General features: G+C 37.7%; 2 protein-coding genes across 2 annotated transcripts in view; one reads left to right on the top strand and one right to left on the bottom strand.

Moving 5' to 3' along the window:
* The first annotated feature begins 139 nt into the window (after positions 1 to 139).
* On the top strand, positions 140 to 12,878 carry htra3b (HtrA serine peptidase 3b). Its single transcript, XM_079604950.1, has 9 exons — positions 140 to 871; positions 6,337 to 6,436; positions 7,920 to 8,142; positions 8,233 to 8,427; positions 9,375 to 9,407; positions 9,696 to 9,810; positions 9,947 to 10,004; positions 10,089 to 10,184; positions 12,317 to 12,878. Exons 1-9 carry the CDS (start codon positions 457 to 459, stop codon positions 12,483 to 12,485), a joined length of 1,404 nt encoding a protein of 467 aa, XP_079461076.1. The 5' UTR covers positions 140 to 456; the 3' UTR covers positions 12,486 to 12,878.
* Positions 12,879 to 20,376: 7,498 nt separating this feature from the next.
* acox3 (acyl-CoA oxidase 3, pristanoyl) overlaps positions 20,377 to 21,923 on the bottom strand; it is a 32,440-nt gene continuing 30,893 nt past the window's right edge. Inside the window, exon 18 of the mRNA XM_079604321.1 lies at positions 20,377 to 21,134. Coding sequence (XP_079460447.1) covers positions 21,015 to 21,134 — 120 coding nt within the window. The 3' untranslated portion in view covers positions 20,377 to 21,014. The remainder of the gene's footprint in view (positions 21,135 to 21,923) is intronic.

Here is a 21,923-nt window from a genome sequence, read left to right as displayed (position 1 = left end):
TAACTTTGTTTTTGAGCTGCAAAAAGAATATGCTAGATGAATCGGTTCTCTGAAACGAAATGTTCGAAAGGAAATGAGTCGGACTTCCCACATGTGAATACTCAGTGATTTGAGGTAAACGAAATTCCCCGCCTCCTCTAGGGAGAAGAGAAAAGCAGACTCCAGTCGAGTATGTTGAGATGGTCGGCAGATGCAGAACAGCACCACACATCAAGAGGCTTCACACACTGGTTTAATCATTTGCACGTGGAATATCAGATAGTATAACACCAAGAGATCAGATTGGCTTGGATAAGAAATATTCCTCTTTCTGGGACAACCTCTTCACACTGGTCTTTCAACTGAGCCTACAGGAACGCACACATCTCATCGGAAAGTCGCTTTTTGCTGTGGAAATCTGATGCGTAATGGTGATCTCCAGAGGGCTGTCTGAGAATTAATACGTTTTCATTTAAAATGCAGGTCATTCTGTTCGTTTCGGTAGTTTTTGTTTACATTAAAAATGCTGCCGCGGATCCTAAACTCAAGTGTCCGGAGCGCTGTGATGTGAGTAAGTGTCCGAGCCCGAGCTGTCCGAGCGGGTATGTGCCGGACCGCTGTAACTGCTGCCTGGTGTGCGCGCACGGAGAGGGGGAGCCGTGCGGCCGCAAGGACGATCTGCCCTGCGGGGACGGTCTGGAGTGCAAGCACCCGTCTGGAAAGAGACTGTCCAAAGGGGTCTGTCAGTGTAGGTACAGCAGTAAAGTGTGTGGCAGTGACGGGAACACGTACAGGAACATCTGCCAGCTGAAGGCCGTGAGCAGGAAAGCGCTACAGCAGGGTCTGCCCGCGGTCACCAACGCGCACAAAGGACCCTGTGAAAACCACCAAGGTAAGTGATTTGTGTATAGCAAGATATTTAACATATATCAAAACCAACATGTATGCATGCCTTTATTTGTGCTGAAAATATAATCATTGATTAAATGGGATTTAACCTTTTTTTCTTCTTCTTTAAACTGATTTTTTTTCAATATAATTTATGTTTATTGTTTGTTTATTTATTTAATGATAGTGGCGGTATTGTGGTACATTTTTGGTGAGATAAATATGGGATGACATTAGTTTAAAACACTTCATAATGTAGCAAATACAAGCCTAAACCCCACTCAGACACACAGATGTGTTTTTTCCCACATTAACTTAGGCATACTTTGTTTGTATAAAATCTTGAAGAAATGTATTTCTAAAAATCCCCTTATATATTATGTATACTGTATTTTAATGTGTATCAAGGTTTGTGTCAAGTCAAGTCAACCAGCTTTCACAGAAATAAACAGTAAAATAACTGGTTACACAACAGTTGGTTCTGGTTCTCGAATCTGAGCCTTTTCCATCCATGCGGTATTCTATTATTAATGTCGCAAGCAGCTCTACAGAAGACAATATTGTCATTATTCAGCCTAATTTAGTTCAATGTTGATACAGTTCAGTTCAATAACAGTGAATGTTGCAGAGTTCATCAATTATGAAACATATATACAATTTAAAGCAGCTCTATAAGACAATAGCCTCATTATTCAATTCAAGTTATTTCAGTGTTGATTCAAGTAAGTTCAATAACAGTGTCGATATTGCAGATTTCACCAATTATGAAACAAATTCAATTCCCCTATATAAAGCAGCTCTCTACAGAAGACAATAATGTCATTGTTAGACTTAACTTAGTGCAATGTTGATTCAGTTCAGTTCAACAACAGTTGATCAATTCTGAAACGACTTCATAGCAGCTCTAGTTTCATTATTCAGATCAAATTAGCTCAATTTTTATTCTCATCCAATAGTATCAGTGCAATTTATCTCAATTCTGGGGACAATTTGGTTAACACACACACACACACACACACACACACACACACACACACACACACACACACACACACACACACACACACACACACACACACACACACACACACACACACAGAGAAGAGCAGCTCTCCTTCATCAACACCATGATGACTGAGTCCACTGTGTTTTCGAGTCTCAATTCCTGCATTCAGAAGATACTCCATTGATCTCCTCTAGCGACCATCACATAGCATATAACTCCACTGATAATCAGATGAGGCATCATGGGTATTTTGACCAATGGGACTGTGACCTCAAACTTGACGTGCAAATGGCTGCTGCAGAGAAGTTCGGAAATAGAGCTGCTTTGTGCTCTGTAGACCAGACATGATTTCCTCTGCGCTTCTCAGTGCAGGTTTGCCGTTTTGCTCTGATTTTGGATAAGACCTCAACACCAACACCCTTTTCTTTATCATTAAAAGGAAATATCAAACTGCTTCCAGATCAGCAGTAAAACGTTATCTCTAAGCTGACAGGAAGAGGGAGGAGGCATCTATTGGAAATGTTACCACCTCTCTGGAGACACTGAATTAAAAGGCTATGATGGGGTGAAATTATGTGTATGAAGACAGATGACCTGGTCAGCTCTTTAGGTCTGTTAACTCTATAAACACAACAATAATTGAGCAAAACCAGGTTTAAAGGAGCCAAGCTGGTAACAATCATGCACCCATTACTGTTGGCCCCTGCAATGCCACTAGCCACTATAGCTTATTGGGACAAGCAGCAAAACTGTAAGCAAAAGAACCCGCAGAAATGCCTATTTGGAGAGAAGCAAATCATTACAGCATTAAAAGTCACATAAATTATAGTCTATCATTCTATACAATTTAGGCTACCAAGTCTAAAACCTCAGAATAAAACTATTCCCCTTGCAATCATTGTATTAAGAAACCCAGTTGCTCAGAAAAAGACGCTGCCCAGATTGTGTGATCAGCTGCTCTTCTGATGTCTCGTCTCTTCACCATTTCAGACTGGAAAAAATGAATGAGGAAACCATTGAGACATTCATCTTTGGTTTATGCCTGGCTGACTTTGGGTTGAGTGGCGTTTTTAGAATATTATATCTAAATGAATTTTGCACACGTTGCCAGTGGAAGTTGACTTACTTGGCAGTTGTGAAATCTTAGAGGTCACAGCTCCGTGATGCAGCCATACTGGAATGTGCTTTTATATGGGGTGTTACATTTGATTAATGATTAGAAGTTGAGTGTAATTTTATTGCTTCTTTTGGTTTCTCACAGCTTCAAAATGATAAAGCTTAAATTATGTTTTATTAACAAAGTTCGGGAGGAGCACGTTCAAATAATTGATCCGATTGGATTATCACATCATTCCAACCAGCTGTCAACAATCAGTAATCAACATGTCTATCCAATCAGCATGAGTGGAGACCTACAGTATATATATACTCATTTGACTCACCAATGTTCCTCGACAGTTTTTCAGCATCCCTCCAGCACCCCGTCTCCTCACACTCACCTGGTTACTTCCTAACCAGCAATACAGGGGGAGTATTCTGGGTTCGGGCCCAATATCCAAGCTCAGAGCCCTCTCCCTGACAGCACGCCAAATATGCATACCATTTATTCTATACTTATTTGTAACTTATTTGCAAGTGTGAACTCATGAAATACTTTCATCCAGAAAGCCATGCAGGAATAAAGCTTTAATATATATATGTATCACTTTACTGTCATATTAGATTAATATAATACATCTGAATATCTGAATTTCTTTCAAAAAGCAAAAATCTTACTGACCCCCAAACATTTAATGCATTTAAAAAAATAAAAAGTTGAGTAAACTTAAAAGAATAAAGCGACCAGCTGCAAAGTATTTTTGAGTTTACTCAACTTCAGTGGATCAAGTTGTGCCAAATAATATTTTTCAGTTATTTAGTTACTAAAAACATAAAAACAAACATTTGTGTGGGTTAATATGTGTGTAAAGCTATTTTATTTACACATATATTAACCCACTACCATTAAAATGTTTGGGGGTCAGTAGGATTTTTGCTTTTTGAAAGAAATTATTATTTTATTCAGCAAGGATGTATTACATTAATCAAATATGACAGCAAAGTCATTTACAAATGATGCTACAAAATAATTTAATATAAAGTAGCATAACCTTTTCTGAGGAAGCTTGTTTCTGCTAAGGAATAAATTTTTTTTTAAAGATAATTGAGACTTTTTATATCACAAATCTGACTTTCTTTCCTCACAATTACGAGTTTGCATCTCGCAATTCAGATTTTTTTTCTCTCTAGCAATTGTGAGTTTATATATCGCAATTCTGACCTTTGTCTCAGAATTGAGACTTTATATCTTGGAATTCTGAATTCTGACTTCTGAGTTTGCTAAAATTGCAAACTTTTTTAATTTCATGTTGCTGGTCTGCCGTCTTGCCGCCACCTGCCCCTATGACGACGAGACCATTAAATCGCTGTTCTGGATCGGGGTGGACTATCACCCTATAGACCTCCCCGACACCTCAGGGCTTGTCTGTCCAGGACACACCCAGCGCCTATACCCACCACCATGCGCAACTGCTGAGACTTTCCAGCCTCTAATCCCTTCGCTTCACCTCGGCCCGTCGACCTGTCGGCTCTGCCTTGGCTCCTCCCACCCTCGACTTCACCAGAGACCCTCCGCCTTGCGGCTCCACCGGGTTTCTTCATCCCACCGGCTCCACCTCGGTCAGTCGTCACTTTACTTTCACAACGGACTAACGAGCCTTCCGCTGCGCTCAGTCCTTCCACCCCTACAGCTACAGCGGGTTCCTCCTTCCCTCCGGCTCCACCTCTGTCCTCCGTCACACCAGCTTCGGCACAGTACTCTGGCTTCGCCTCAGACGCTTGTCACCGTGACTGCGCCAAGGTCTCCAGTGCCAGCGGTATCGCTCAAGTATTGGCTCCCGGTCTGCGCCCTGGGATCCATCGGCTCCTTCTCCATCGGTCGTAGCACGGATGTCGTCTGTCATGTCACCACCTTGGCTCCTCCCTCCCTCGACTACGCCATGGGCTTTCGTCACTGCTACGCTCTGGGTCTGCATCAGCGGGCATCTTCCATCATTGTCGCCAGGGTTCCGTCGTCCTCCTGTCACCATCCCTCGGCCGTTGCCAGTCACCATCCCTTTACCATCTTCACATCCTCCTCCTAAGCCTTCTCCACTTCACACTACAAGGAAGGGGGCGTAATGTTACAAATATTCAGTCGAGTTTGTTCTTAGTTTCGGTTTCATGGACTTTTAGTACTGTGTTCCTTTGTTCTTTTCCCGCTCCTCTTGTGTTGTAATGGTTACTATGTCATTAGTTTGTTTAGCTCAGCTGTGTTACATTAATTACCTCATTTGTCAGCCTTTTCCTGTGTTAAGGGTCCGGTCTCGTTTGTGCTAGCGTTTTTTCTGTTGCGTTTGGCTCTGTTTTATGCTTTGGATTAATATTAAAGACTCGTATTTGAACTTTATCCTTCCTCATTGTCTGTCTGTGCGACACTTGCTGACAGATATAAACACGCAATTGCGAGTTATAAAGTCCAATTCTGAAGGGAAAAAAACCCCACTGACTTCGTGAGTAAAATATTTACCTCAGAATTGTGAGATAAAGTCGCAATTCTGAGAAATAAAGTTAAAATAGCAAGTTATACTCACAATTATGTGACTTTTTTTTCTCAATTATGACTTTTTTCAGAATTATGAGATATAAATGTGAGGGGAAAAAATAATTGTCTGATAAAAAGTCGCAATCATTTTTTTTTTTTCAATGGCAGAAACAAGCTTCCATATATTTCAACAGTATTAACAATATTAAAGTCCCCCTGTAGTCATTCCACCCCCCCCCCCCCTCCCCCCAACAACTCTTAATTAAAGCCTAAACAAAACTTTAATTAACAAAACATTAACTGTTAATTAACAGAGACAGGAATCAAAAGTACAATGTAAGCGATAGGTGTAGTATTTAAAGTAGCCTACTGGTTTTAAATAATCTTAGGTTCAATTTTAGGTTAGTAGGACAACAAGGGTGTGCATGCAATGGAATGATGGTGGTGCCAACACGGCCAAGAGGAAACAGCAGTCAAGCGAAAAAACCACCCTGATGTTTGCAGAAAATGACATGCCCTAATTACTATATCTTTACACGCTGAACACACTTCACTGCACACCCAACACAACTCAAGCATGCATGAGGATAAAACCCACCTAGTGATTTTAGACCCATATATAGAGGAACATTTCCTGTGTTTGAGAAGACTTTCTCCAACTATCATCAACATACCATCTGAATCTGCAGGAAAGAAGTTAAACAATAACCATGCCCCCTTGAGCCAGAACAGACTATTTGGGACTATAAAAAGACAGTAGCTGCATTAAAAAAGAAAACATGGTGCTGGTTTTTGACCGTAGTGGGATTATTAACATGAGTAATTCTTTCTGCTAGTATAGGTCCCGCACACCCCAACAGCCCGAGGTACAAATTCAACTTCATTGCTGACGTGGTGGAGAAGATCGCCCCTGCTGTGGTGCACATTGAGCTGTTCCTAAAGTAAGCCCAAACACTTGCAAACACTTTCATGGTGTGTCAGCCATCTGTACAGTGCTTTAAAACTGTGGGGAAGTGAGGAAGGTTTTTGGCAAACACATCTGTGTGAGAGTTACTGCTGTCTTAAGCTCAACATATGCACTACTGCTTTTGCCAAGGCTGTTCTTTTGTGAATGATGACAAAGAGTGTGGCGTGGAGAAATTGGGTAAACAAATGTTTTATATAGACCCATATTTTTCTATTATCTTGTCAATTCATGTTATTGAACGTTTTGAGGTGATTAGCATTTTAAAATGTTATGAAAAAGAATCTTGTGGAAAAGAAGTGTGTTTCATTGCATTGGATGTGCACTTGTAGTACTTCACAGATGAAAAGTATATTTTTCAAAAATTTTACTTTCAAATAATAGAATATTAACTCTTTCCCTGCCATTGACAGAAATTTCTGTCATTTAAGACACAACGCGTCCATGACATTGATCCATGTTTTCACTGTTAGACTGTAGATACTGCAGATAAAAGCATTATGTTAATTAACACGATCATCAACATTAAACAGCATATAAATCAAAACTGCCTTAAGTTTTTATTTCTTTTTTATTGGATGTTCATCTATGCCTGATTCAACAAAGGGTTTATGAAATAAAAGGCCACTTAAGTATACTTCACTTCCATGACAATGTTTCACACTTAAAGCAATAAGTACAATTTTAAAAAGAGCACTTTGTAACAATGTAAAAGTTTTAGGCCTACTTAAAAGTACATATTAAAGCATTATGTTTTTACATAATGAATTACACTAATTTCAACATGCAAAGTACTTGATTACCAATGTGATGTGCATGATGTAGTGTGTATTTCAATATTACATTTAAAGTTATTAATTTATAAATTAAATGTATTAAATTACAACTTCATCATTATATGTATTCATGACACAAGTTACAATACAAATGACATTAAAAGATATTTTAGTACTTGTCAGTACAGTACATTTTTTAGTACACTTTAACTATATTTCAAAAAGTAATTATGAAATTACATATAAAGATGTACCTACTTAAGTCATACTTACAGTAAGTGGGTTGAAAAAAGCATTCTTAAGTTCAGCTAACTGCATTTATTATAAATTTTATTCACAATACATTTTCATTTAACTGCGATTAACATGCAATTACGTTTCTAAAAACGTATATTCATAAATTATTTCTGTAATGAGTAGTACTATATTTTATATTATATTATTATATAATATATTTTATAGTACTATATAGTACTATATTTTTTTAAAGTATGCGAAAGTGTACTTCTTTTTTTTTACAAAGAAACAAATCAAAACCAAATTTAATACCAAAGACCAAAAAAAAAAACTTAATTGGAGTTTTACAAACATTTTTGAATCACTCTGAATGTTCAATGCAAAGTATTTGGAACTAAATGTGTGAATTTTGTCCGATGCCTTTATATGTTCACTTTTGCCCCCTAGCCACCCCCTCTTTGGTCGGACGGTTCCTCTTTCCAGTGGTTCTGGTTTTGTAATGTCAGAGACTGGGCTGATCGTGACTAATGCTCATGTGGTGTCCAGCACCACAGCTGTTTCGGGTCACCAGCGACTCAAAGTACAGATGCGTGATGGAGATGTGCATGAGGCCACGATCAAGGACATCGACAAGAAGTCTGACATTGCCACTATCAAAATCAACACACAGGTAAGAAAAAAACTGCAAACTGAAGAGCAATCTTTATCATACAGAAGTCAAAGTGTGTTTAATCACGACTTCCTACAACCCCTTTGGCAGAAAAAGTTTCCTGTGTTATTGCTGGGTCACTCTGCAGACCTGCGCCCGGGTGAGTTTGTGGTTGCGATCGGCAGCCCGTTCGCCCTGCAGAACACAGTGACCACAGGAATTGTCAGCACCGCACAGAGAGATGGGAAAGAACTGGGTCTCCATGACTCAGACATGGACTACATCCAGACTGATGCCATCATCAACGTAAGACACAGAATACCCAGAATAATGCATGTTAAGAGTCTTACTGGGAAGTCTAGACAACTTCTGAAATTCATTTCTAAAATCACTTTGCTTACAAGTTACTCATTATTAGTAATTGGTCCATATTATGGAAATGATGATAAGAGCTGTGTTAAATATTTTGAACATAACTTCAAGTATTGAACAAAAATATAAATTGTGGAAAAAAAACTTTAAAACAGAAAAATATTATTCGATATCTTTAATCTATTAAAGTCACTCGTCTTTTTAATGATTATACTGCTTCCTTTTTGATAATCAGCATTTTATGATTGCATTACCAGAGTTTAAATTATTCTGTTTTATTCTTTAGTTTTTCCTTGCAGTTCTGGCAGTTGGTTCTCATTAAAGGAATAGTTCACTTCAAAATGAACATTCTGTCATCATTTACTCACGCTCAAGTTGTTTTAAACCTGTATGAATTTCTTTCTTCTGCTGAACACAAAGGAAGATATTTTGAAGAACGTCGGTAACCAAACAGTTGATGGACCCCATTGACTTCCATAGTAGGAAATAAAATACTAATGAAGTCAATGGTGTCCATCAGCTGTCTGTTTTTTTTTTTTTTTTACATTACATTTTGGATTTATATTTTTGTCCAATGCTTGAATATTTATATATTCAGTACTTTTGGCATATATCTAACCCCATAGATAAGGTCTGTAAAATAGTTTGAGCACCAATAATTAACATAAATTATTATTTCATTTGAACTTCTGAAAATAGGTTCTTATCGAATTTTGGAGTGGTTTTAAAGTGGAAGTAATATTTTTACTTTATTTTATATTTGTGTTCAATATACTTGAACATTTATTATCAGTAATTTTGGCACAAACCTAATCCCATATAGATACGGTATGTGCACAATTGTTTGAAGACCAATAATTTACCTTTTTTTCTGTTTTCAGTATGGCAACTCAGGTGGACCACTCGTTAATTTGGTAATTATTTCATACTGTGATATTCTGTTGATGTTTAATCTCCCCATGTTTTATTTTCTCTTATCTTGTGGAGCACAAAAGATGCTTTTTTTTAAAAGAATATCCACTCTTTTCAATATAATTGTAATATTACAGTCTGTACCTCAATAATTCACCTTTTGTGCTCCACAGAAGCAAAGACATGGCATGGAGTTTGAGTAAATTATGACATATAGCATTTTACTTTTTAGGTCTCCTTTTAATACTGATCAAGTATTTCATTTTTCTTCTTGATGTGTCTTCACTAAGGATGGAGAGGTGATAGGAATCAACACCCTCAAGGTAGCTGCAGGAATCTCATTTGCCATTCCCTCAGACAGGATTACTCAATTCTTAAATGATTCACTGGGAAAGCAAAACAAAGGTACATGGGGCAGCTTTTGAACAAGGGAATTGGAAGGGGAGGTCAGAGTATGAATGATCTGATATTAAACATGTTTTATTTTTGAGAACCATTCTTTCTGGACTAAATGTGTTAAAACTTTTACATATTGTTTCAGAGACAAGATCAGTGAAGAAGCGTTTCATTGGAATCCGAATGCTCACCATCACAGAAGCGTGAGTGAACGCATGAACACCGCTTTGCTGTTTAGTCGTGTGTGTGTGTGTGTGTGTGTGAGGCATTCTGTCTGTCTCCTCCAGTCTGGTGGAAGAGCTGAGGCAGCAGAATCCAGATTTCCCTGATGTCAGCAGTGGGATCTACGTCCATGAGGTGGTTCCTCACTCCCCTGCTCAGAAGTAAGCATCAGCCAAACCAGATGATATGTGGTCTTTCAGTTGTGGTTGTGCTTCAGAACTCCCAGCCAATAAGTTTGATCTCTGTCTATGCTCTGTGGATGACAACATTTTGAAGACTAAAATCAAAAAGATATGTCAGATTTGTATTATACATGTTTATGCAATAAATCTATATAGAAGCGATTATGATTAGCATTTCTATACATATTCTAAAATTATGATAAGCTTTGAAGAAGACAAAAATTCCTCCTAACGTAACACTGTTATTCAATATTATATTCAACACGACCCTCTGAGATATTTCCTAATATCTGCTGTCATCCATGGCGACACTGTATCCTATTTCAGACACCACATCTGGGGCTACTTTAATGTTTTTTTTTCTCATATCACACTGTACTTCCTCACTCTCCTTTCATAAAAAAGCAACTGGCTCCATCTTGCATCTCAGTTGCATCTCAGATTGTAGTGAAAATTATTGTAATTACAATATTACAATAATGAATAATTATTGAATTATTAACAAGTGACAAATGACAGACTGGAATTCATTCATTATACTAAAGGAGAGTTGTAAGGGAGCTGTGTGTAGTTTCAACCATTTGTGTATGCAGGATTTTTTTGGTGCTTTAAAATACTTAAACTTTGGTGGTAAGACGGTATGCAGAGGCCCGACCCGATGTGATGTATTCAGACCCAGTTTATATTTAGTGTATTTAACTGCTATGTAATCACATTTCAATTAATAATGTGATACAAGGCACTTATTGAGTGTATAGATGTTTTTATATTGTGCTTATATTTGAAAAGATGGTTACACTTTATTTGAAGGTGTCTGTGCTACAGTGTAATTATACATTTAAGTACTAAGTAATGTTAATTACAACATGTACTTACTATGGGTTAGAGTTACGATAAGGGTTTGAATACAATGGGACCTCTCATACACCCGGCGCAATGCGGCACCAGGCACGACACAAGTGTTTTTTGCTAGTTTCAGCCCGACGCAGTTTTCATTTTTCAGGTCCTGCCTGTTTCATGTTGTTTAAATAGCAAATACATTTGCGCCCATTTGTGTGTCCATGGGAGTGCTGGTTTGAAAACGAGGTGTGTTCAGGCGCATTGTTGGCGTGTTTCTATTTTGAGACAACTGAAATAGACTGTGCCGTTGGCCAACTGAAACCTGGTCTAAAGTGAATGCAAAGGAACTTGCAAATTCCGCCATGTAAATATAGCGAATCCGCCATGGCGTGAGCGCAACTGGCATTTAAAGGACAAGTTCGGTATTTTACACTTAAAACCCTGTTTTCAGATAGTTTCTGATGAAATAGAATGGTTAAGATTAAAATTTGGACACATGCTGCTGTCCCGAGAATTTTCGGTTTCTTTCGCTTTCCCCCCCACCTCCACACTGGCTGCAAAGGTGCATTGGAATATCCTTCCTAAAACGCATGAAACTTTAACATAAACAAACATAAACTCATCCAGGCAATGGGTTATGGGAATTGAAGTTCATGATGGGAAAGCAAGGGAGTCAGGAGGATGTAACAGTATGTAACAGTGGATGTAACAGTAATGGACTTCTTTAAACTCTGGCTCAAAGATAAAATACAGGGCAATATATGAAAGTCCCCCTGTAGTCAATAATTGTATCCCTTAAAACTCATCTTTTATCACCAACATTACATATTTAAACCTTTTTTCTTCATGCCTTAAAGTAGCTTGAATGTAACTCTACACCCTTGCCTCATTTAGTAGGCCTATATGCAGTTCTATGGATATGCAAATTAGCCCCGCCTCCACTCACCAGCTCAGAGATCCATTTGTTGATGATCACACATTGATGTGATTGGTTACAACGGAGTTTGTGAAGGTAGTTTGTGTTGTCAGAAACAACAGCGATTTCAAACCGTGATTTTGAGACTGACTTATGAATTTGCACATTGTTTGTCTTAAACCATATTAAAAATGCCACATAGACATATAAGCAACATTAAAAGCTTTATTTTCACCACAAGGGGACTTTAAATAATTTGAACTAAAATCAATATTTCATATTTCCGTATATTTTCATATTGCCCTGACCACAAATGCCGCCGTTTATTTTGTGATAATGTCCAAATGTATTTCAGAGGGGGCATCAGAGACGGTGACATCATCGTTAAGTTAAATGGAGAGCCACTGATGAACACCAGCGAACTGAAGGAAGCGCTCAATCAAGACACGACTCTATTACTGGAGGTGCGCAGAGGCAACGATGACCTGCTCTTCAACATTGAGCCTGACATCATCATGCAGTGATGTCATCAGTCCTCAGAATGTGAAGCGTCAAACTTTCATCATGTCAGTCATGCGCTGTCATGGCCAGAGGAACGTCTACGAAACACCAAGGACCTCTTTTACAAGCTGAGAGGAATCTAACCTTGAGCTTTTGCAATCTCGGTCAAGTCTGCCAAGAGATTTGATATGAAAAGCATTTCATAACAGCGCGCTCTCTTCGAAGCAGGTTTGAAGTGGAGAATGATTTAGTTCATGGCAAATTTGAAAACTTGCAGTACTGTATTTTGTAGAAGAAGACAAAGCTGGTGATATTTTTGAAGTTTTGAAGAAACAGCCAAAAGCAAAATAAATAAATATGAGAATATTTAATAAACAATATAAATAATAATTAATCATGAATAAATGATAATAATGAATAAATAAACAAAAATACTAATAAATTACCTTAATGTTTTCTTATAAATATTAGTATTATTATTTTTTTTTAAATCTTATAGATGTGGATTATCTTAATAATACTTAAAATGTAATTCATTGCTGAAACTTCATTGTAGCACCAGTGGCAATAATCAATTGCTGTGCAAGGTTTTTATTTTTTCTTATATGACTGTCATGAAGAATGACATTTTTATATGGTCATCTTGTCAAAATCAAATGTTGTGTGCTTTTTATAAGCAGAGATCACAGTGAGATTTGTCCATGTAATCTGTTTATCAGTCTGTATATGCTCTATTCATGTTCCTGTTTTGTCTACAGGATGTCATATGACTTGATTACATGCTTTCAAATATGCTCTTATTTTTGGTTCTCTTCAGCTGGATCTATGAACGTTGGACCTATGAAATAAAACTTTCTCCGAAAATAATCACTTGGCAAATTGGTGGATGATAAAGTAGACTTTGTGCTGGATTTTGAAAGAGCAGTCAGTTGAAACTAATGTAAAAAGAGACTAAATCATATTATTTGAGATAGATTATATAAAAAAGGGAAAGTCTGTCAGGTTGACCGATTCCTGGTGTTTGGGTTGGAAATTCATGGATCCAGAATACCCACCCTTCAGAACTTTCCAGTACACAAAGCTTTTTCTCCAGTTCTCACAGTCAGGACAGGACCTGCGGATCACAAAATCCAGACATGACACACGACTGCATATTTCAAGCTGTGAACACCGTTCAGATCTGCACATTCAACAACGTCTTATGCATTATTATGCCATTTTGTAGTTGTGTGTTCACAACAAGAAAAAGTGCACTTCAAATAGCATAATGATGCAATTATTTAACCGAGAAAAGATAGAAAAAAAAGTGTGGAATGTTGGACATTTCGTGCAATCAACAGTCGCAGCTTTCCTTAAAGGGTTAGTTCACCCAAAAATGAAAATAATGTCATTAATGACTCACCCTCATGTCGTTCTAAGCCCGTAAGACCTCCGTTCATCTTCGGAACACAGTTTAAGATATTTTAGATTTAGTCCGAGAGATTTCTGTCCCTCCATTGAAGCTGTATATACAGTATACTGTCCATGTCCATAAAGGTAATATAAACATCATCAAAGTAGTCCATGTGACATCAGTGGGTTAGTTAGAAGTTTTTGAAGCATCGAAAATACTTTTTGGTCCAAAAATAACACAAAATAAGACTTTATTCAGCATTGTATTCTCTCCCGGGTCTAAAGAGAGTTTGAAGACAAAGTTAGCTGTACAGTAATTCATCATCAGTGGTTGTAGAAACCCAAAACCCAATCACATTAGCATTAACAGTGTATTTAGAAAAAAAGCAAATGATTTAGCTAAGATACAAAATGGCTGCCACCACTGCTGTTATTTCTCAAGAACAACCTACAATTTTGTGTTTTCTGAGATGAGGGGCTTTAAAAAAATAGCTCTTTAAATAGAAAGCGTGTCATGTACCAGATGTGCAGTCTGTCTAAAAAAAAAAAAGAGTACCCCATGATCATGTCCCTTCCAAAGGTCATGATCATGTACCCCCTCCTTTTCCAACAAACCTGGAAATAAACGTGAAGATTTGATGAGAATAACGAGAGATTATGCATGCATTCCAGTGAATTATTAATTGAATATATCCTAAATTAAATTCGGGAGAACAGACCACAAATGTGCAGTATGTTGTCCTTTTCATACTTTTACAGCGGATTGCAAAGGGAAAAAAGAAAATGATCATGAGGAAAAGAAAGCAGCGACTGAAAAGAGCTCTTACCATAGATATTCTTATTATAACATGTCACGTTAAAATACCAAGTGTAATGTTATTCTCATGATGTCTGAAAATAAACCATGAAGAAATTGACAGCTCATCCAGTCAAACTAACGGATAAGCTTTATTTGTTTGGCAAACTTCTGATTTTAAATGATTAGTTTCAGCCTTTTTAAATGGAAGTTCCCCAAACCGGAAGTGCCACCCATACTTCAAACCGCAGTGAGATTGTCAGGAATAAGCTGGATGCAGAATTTCTGACATATACTCCGTGAGCTTGAGCTGCTCCTGACAAATGGAGTTTGCATCTCTGAACAGCCTTCAGAAGGACACCAGTGTCAGGAACAAGCGGGGTTTTTTTTAAATGGTGTTTTGAATTGGATTGTATGTTTGTTCAGAGCATTTGACTGCATATTGTTATGTAAAAGAGTGTGTGAGAGTTTGCAACGAAACTTTTGCTGAACGATTAGGCAGCCAACTGCGTTGGATCTGACATCACCTACATCGCAAAGCGCACATAATGCTTCGTAAATGAGGGTTTTATAGATAATAATTTCAAAGCACTTACTCACATGCGATAGTGTGGACTATAGTTTGGACTACTTCATATGCAATGATGTTAGCCAATGATAACAGTGGCCATTTATTGACAAGCCTGAACGGAGCCCTTAAATTCCCCCTGTAGTCAATCATTTTATCCCTTAAAACTCACATATTACTCACCCTAACATATATATTTGTAAAATTCCTTGAAAAAAAGATTTGTCATGCCTTAAAATAGCTTGAATGTATACACCCTTGCCTCATTTATTACACGTGGTTCTGTGAATATGCAAATTAGCACCGCCTCCACTCAATCACAACAGCTCTGAGATCCATTAGTTGATGATCACACATTGACATGATTAGGTTACAAAGTAGTTTGTGACGTCAGAAACACCAGCGATTTTTTGAGACGGTCTTTGGTTCGCTGCAGTTTTAAGGAGAACATAACCAGCAGTGGGGTTGATTTATGAATTTGCACATGGTTTGTCTTAAAGCATATTAAAAACACCACATAGACATAATGCCTAAACAATATTAAAAGCTTGATTTTCACCACAGAGTGACTTTAAAACTGATCATTTTATACAGAGGGCCAAAATGAGGGTTTAAAATGATTTGTGCAAATATATGAATGAATGAGGCATTTATATAGCGCTTTCATATGTACTATTGTACACCCTTACTATCCAGTCAGGGGGTGTCTCCTCAACCACCACCAGTGTGAGCAGTGATGCGACAGCAGCAGTACAACGACAGTGCGTTCACCACACACCAGCTACAGGTGGAGAGAGGAGAGAGAGTGATAGAGACAATTCAGTGGATGGGGATTATTAGGAGGCCATGATTGGCAAGGGCCATCGGAGGGAATGTGGCCAGGGCACCGGGGTTAAACCCCTACTCTTTACGAGAAGTGCCATGGGATTTTTAATGACCACAGGACCTCGGTTTAACGTCTCATAAGAAGGACGGACAAAAAAATATGACAGCAAAAAAACTTAACCCCTCCCCCCGAATAAAATTATACATTTATCTCAAATAACATTTTTAAATATTTAAAAATATCCCTTTAACATTGTTTCCCTCAGATATGTAACATCTTATCAGATTTCTCTCTGCACAGTTGTCAAACATGCTGATTTAAAATTTTAATTTGCGCTGCAAGTCAAATTGTGCTGAAGCACAGCGTTTAGGCCAAACCACATGTGACCATTGAGGAAATCAGAATTGAGTCTTTCAAGAGTTAGGATAAATAGAAACTTGACATTGGGTCAACAGATGACTAGCTCTGTTTGGGTTTAGCATATTAGCATGGTGTTGTGGCTAAAGTGCTATGCCAACACACCCAATGGTTCAACTCGGAACGGATCTTACTGTCTACAAGCTGGGTAAATAAAGACATGGCACAAAAAAATAAATTAAACAAAGATGTGTTACACAGGGTGTGTGTCTGTAATAATAATAATCTATGCAGCTAATTGCTAATTATAGACCCTAAAGTGAATGCCAGCCATTGGTTTCCACACAAAAATCACGTTTAAACATGTCGGTCTGAGACCAAAACTAATTATATCTTTCAGTATTTCTATTTATAAGGGAGATTGCCTTTCAGCCATTATGACTACTCAAAGTACTGTGGTACAGTAATGTATCAGAAGGTGTAATGTACATGTATCACACAGTACTGAATTATCATAACTTCACAGAACAGCATGGTATGGTATGTGGAAAAACCATAATACTTTTTAGTAAGTGAATTAGCTGATATATATAGCACAATATAAAACAAATAAACTCATCATTGTTTGACATCAATACACATTTCATATGGTTTCATTCAAGTTCATCTACTGTGAATTAGTGTCTCAATGTCTTGCAGGCTTTGGTCTCTAAACCCGACCACATCAATAAAAACAAACTAGTGAAGCTTCCCAAAGGAGCAACAGGCTCTAGATTTGTATGTGTGTGTAAGAATGTTAACTCAATGAGACACGCTCCTGCATAAACACAAACACAGACTTGACACTGAAGTGCACACTTGTCCAGGGCCATCGCCAGAGACCTCACGTTACTGTGTGGAACGCAGACACATTCTCTCAGTCACACACATAGTGTAGATAGGGACACAAAGAGTGCACAAAGGAAGACAACGCAACAAGTTCTGAGAACAGATGAAAAAGAGGACAAATACACAATAATGATCAGTTAAATAATTCTCTGCATAAAGGCAGATTTTTTTGGCAATGTAGGAATTGCACAATAGTTTGGAATTGTTGTCGTTGGCTTTAAACCGTTTAAAACGTTGGCTCTGTATCTAAATAAGGCATGGAAACAGAGGTCAAATCTCAGGATAGATTCCCTAGATCAGTTTAGGTTTAAATACTTTCATAAATAGCAAGATTGTAAGTTTAGAAGTGCCACATTCCAAAATCACATTACATCATGACATTTTTTGTAATAGCATTTAAGGTTACACTTTTACATGAGATTGTACACTCTAAAAAAAAGTGGTTCTTCAGCGGTTCTTTGCAGTACTTACGGTGCTATATAGCACCACTGCCATTTTAAGAACCACATGTTTTTCTTCAGCGGTTCTTTGGGGTGGTTAAGGTGCTCTTATGGTTCTACATAGCACCATTTGACAAAGGTGAGGTGCTATATGGCACTTAAAATGGTTCCCCTATGATTACAAGCCAATGAACCACTTTTAGTGCTATTTAGCACCATTTGTTTTTAGGGTATTTGCTCAACCCTATAGGGCTGAGCAAATATGGACAGAACTCTTTATTGCCCTTTTACTTCAAAAAATCCTATAAAGGTATATGTGAATTAAACGTGGCACAATGGCTTCGTCATCACAGTATGCTAATGCCCAGTGAAAGGGATTTCATCAATATGCTGATTGAGGACTGTTGGGAGACTCCAGGCACAGGATGGTTCTGTCGGGAGAGACAGAGTCATTTGCACCTCAATGACATGTCTGTACCATTTGATTCACAGGACATATGCTTTCAACTACATACTGTTTATTTACTAGTGTGTTCTAATATGCAACTATGTCATGTTTGGTCTCATTTGACAGCTTATAAACTGAAATTAATGGTGGTGAACTTAATACAGAGATATTAAAGTATCCTAATGTACAATCTAGGTACTATTGGTTAAACATGCATCGAGAAGGGATGGTTCGGAGTAATTTCAACCTAGGGTCCTTTACACCATGACCTCGAGCCAAACACCCCCCAGAAGGTTTTTTTCTCTTGGTCGAACATTATTAGAGTTAGAGCTTATTTAGAGATATCAGCCGAATGGCTTAGTGCAGGCGCTAATGGATCCAAGTTTGTATCTCGTAAATTACCCCACTAATAATGCCCGGAATGGTACCAAACTTCTACAGTAGTACAAATAAGTTCTGTACTCATAAAACGAGGCATTATAAAATTTGTAAGACATCAGGAGTTTATTTAAATACCACTTGCATGATGGCTTATGCTATCGCTAAGTGACCGGCGAGGTCACTGCTGTGATTTGGGAAAACCCCGTAAAAGTCCTGGCAGAAAGCGATGCATAAGGATGTACAGTAGTGTAACGACGCCCAGTTCCAGGAATGCACAATTTTGTTTGCAACAATTATTAGTTAACACTAAGTTATCAACACTCCGGAAAAAAATTATAAAAAAATGTGGATATCCGGTACCAAATAAGTTTTTCAGCAACACCTGGTGATCGTGCAAGACTTTTATGGGCTTTTCCCAAATCACGGAAGTGACCTCGACGTCTGGGTTAGCGGTAGCAAAAGCCATCAGGCAAGTGTTATTTAAATAAACTCCTGATGTAGGCTACTAACAAACTTTCCAATATCTCGTTTTATGAGTACAGAACCTATTTGTACTAGTTTGGTACCATTCTGGGCATTTACGAGATACAAACTTGGATCCATTAGCGCCTGCACTAAGCCTTAGTGTAATGTTCACTAATGTTCTTCTCCCCCTCTTGATCACTACCCATTTGCCTCATCTTTTGGTTTCCTGTTGGTCAGTGTTATGCTGTTGCTGCGATGTACAATAGAGAAAACCTTGAAGCAGACCTAGACAAGTGGTGCTGGGGAGGAGGAGAAAAATCCCATGGCGCGCAGTACTGTGCTGGCGCATGGTTGGGAATAAATAAGGTTGTGTATATATACACAGAAGAGAGATTGATTGGCTGTGATCTGATTAGCTGAACCAATCAGCTACTCATAAGTGAACATGACATTTACACAACACTGGAAGTCCTTATTTCCCCAGACAAAACTGAGGTTTGTACACTCTTAAAAGGTTCTATTGTTTTTGCCATTGATGGTTCCATGAAGAACCCTCAAGTCAAATTACCTTTATTTATATACCGCTTTATACAATACAGATTCTTTCAAAGCAACTTCACAGTAATAAATAGGAAAATAACAGAACCAGAGGTGAACACTTCATCAATTATGAGACAAATTCCAATTCTGCTGTAAGGCATCTCTACAGAAGACTAGTGTCATTATTCAGTTCAAGTCAGCTCATTGTTGGTTCACTTCAGTTCAATAACTGTGTAAAGTTAATAAATTATGAAACTATAGTTCAATTCAGCTAAGCAGCAAAAGACAGAAATTTCATTATTCAGCTCGAGTGAGTTGATTCAATCCAGTTCAGTGTCAATCAAATTTGATTCAGCGATAAAGTACAATTCAGTTAAACCTTTGTTCTCATTCGACAGTGACTAATAGTGGTAGTATTACTGAATTTGAAGCGTCTTTTGAACTCCAACTAAGCAAGTCAAAAGTGATAGTTGAAAGGAACCCAAACCCCATCAGGTGCGAGAAATTAAGAAAAAACCCTGTTCTCATCTGGCCAAATGAACGAACATGGTCGGATGTTCACAAGTCGGATTTGTGGATTGGAACCTTTCCATTGCACAAAATATTCTTTATAGTAGAAAACATTCTTCAGATTATTACAGGTTCATTTTAGAACTGTTCACTGAAAGGTTCTTAGGGGAAGCCAAAATGGTTCTTCCATGTCATTGCTGCAAAAACCCACTTTTGAATCCTTTATTTTTAAGAGTGTACCCGCAAATGATAACATACTGTACAGATGCACCACATTCATGTCTAAATAAAAAGACTTCAGTTCAAAGCATTTCAAGTATTTATTTTGATAAATAGTAACAATTTATTATAATTACATTCTTGCATATTATAACATATAATGTATTAAACAATCATTCATCATCCATAATGGCATTATGTAAAATAATCAATCATACATATTCACTCCTAAGAACAGTAGATCTAGAAGAATGCAGTTATCAACATGACAAAATGTTGTAAAATTAGTTAGCATCTGAACACTGTTATTGAGGGTTTTGTTATGGTTTAGTTGTTTGTGCATTCAAACAATAGGTCTGACAGCCTATAACTCAAACCTTTAATATTTATAGTCAAACCAAACCACTGAGTTGGCACAATGAATTAGAAAGTGTTGAGTGCTCTTGTTAATGTTTACAGTACACCACACATATTACTTTAGGCTGATCTTAGTAAAATTTAAGTGTATCTGTTCATAATTTTACACTGTGATCAACATGGTTGAGATTGAGTTTTTTAACCTCCTTCTCATTTTCCATAAGCTCACAACTCAATCAAGGCTGAATTTATCAATTAAAACTGTATGACAGTATTACAATATCATAAAACTGTTTGGCATTAAGGACAAACAGACGAACGTCTGCAATGATCCTGTTTTCCAAACAGCTGACCACCGTGAGGAGTTACAGCTTGGCTCGGAAAGATCCAACCGCAGGTTTGTCAGAGCAAAACTCAGCCCACCAAGATGGCCGTTCCAAGACGTTCTTACCCTGCATGACTGTAGACCACAGGTTTTTGTAGAGCTGGAACACGAGAAACAGACAGACACTGAATTGAAAACTCATTGATTACAAACAACACTTGCATTGCTGGACCAAAATAAGGTCAAGCCATGCGACTTACAATCAGTAAAAAGACAATACCAGTCAGAAAACAAGCATGTGGAGAGCTTACATAAATAAAGGCTTCCCTTTTATCAGAACCTCAGATGAGTAAAAAAAAATTACTTAATGCAAAAATGAAGAGTTCATTTCCAGTAAGCATGTCCCTAACTGTAGACATGAAGAGTGTCTAACTCAGTATAAAGGTCTGTGTGTCAGTGGGGTGTGTATGTGACTGCTCTGTCTAGTGAGGCACTGTTGTTTCTTAAACTTCGAAATGACTGGCCTGCCAAACAAGTGCTGAGAGAATACGACTGGAGGAATGAGTCAGTGACCATAATGTCTAGTCAGAATCGTGTTTCTGAGGGATAATGAATTAAAACCCCCTTGAGGGCAGTGTCTTGCACAATGGAAAAACCCTCCAACTTTTCCAGTTTGTTTTAATTAACTGGACTGTTTTTTTTGTGTGTGTTTTTTTGTGACAAGAGGAAACAAATGCACCACCCAAAGTTCTAATAATTGTTGATTTTATTAGGTGATGTTAACTTTACCCCCCTTATGTGACACATTAAGCAGTAATATTTTCCAGTAAATATTGCATCATCACTAGCTGTCAGTCTCACCTTAATTAATAGACTAGCAGGGGAAATTATTCTGTTTAAAAAACACCTTTTTATATTTACAAATCTGTAAACAACTTGTATAGTTTGA

This window comes from Phoxinus phoxinus (genome assembly GCF_949152265.1).
Source record: "Phoxinus phoxinus genome assembly, chromosome: 2".
NCBI classification, from domain to species: Eukaryota; Metazoa; Chordata; class Actinopteri; order Cypriniformes; family Leuciscidae; genus Phoxinus; species Phoxinus phoxinus.
This window is presented reverse-complemented; position numbering and strand designations above follow the sequence as displayed.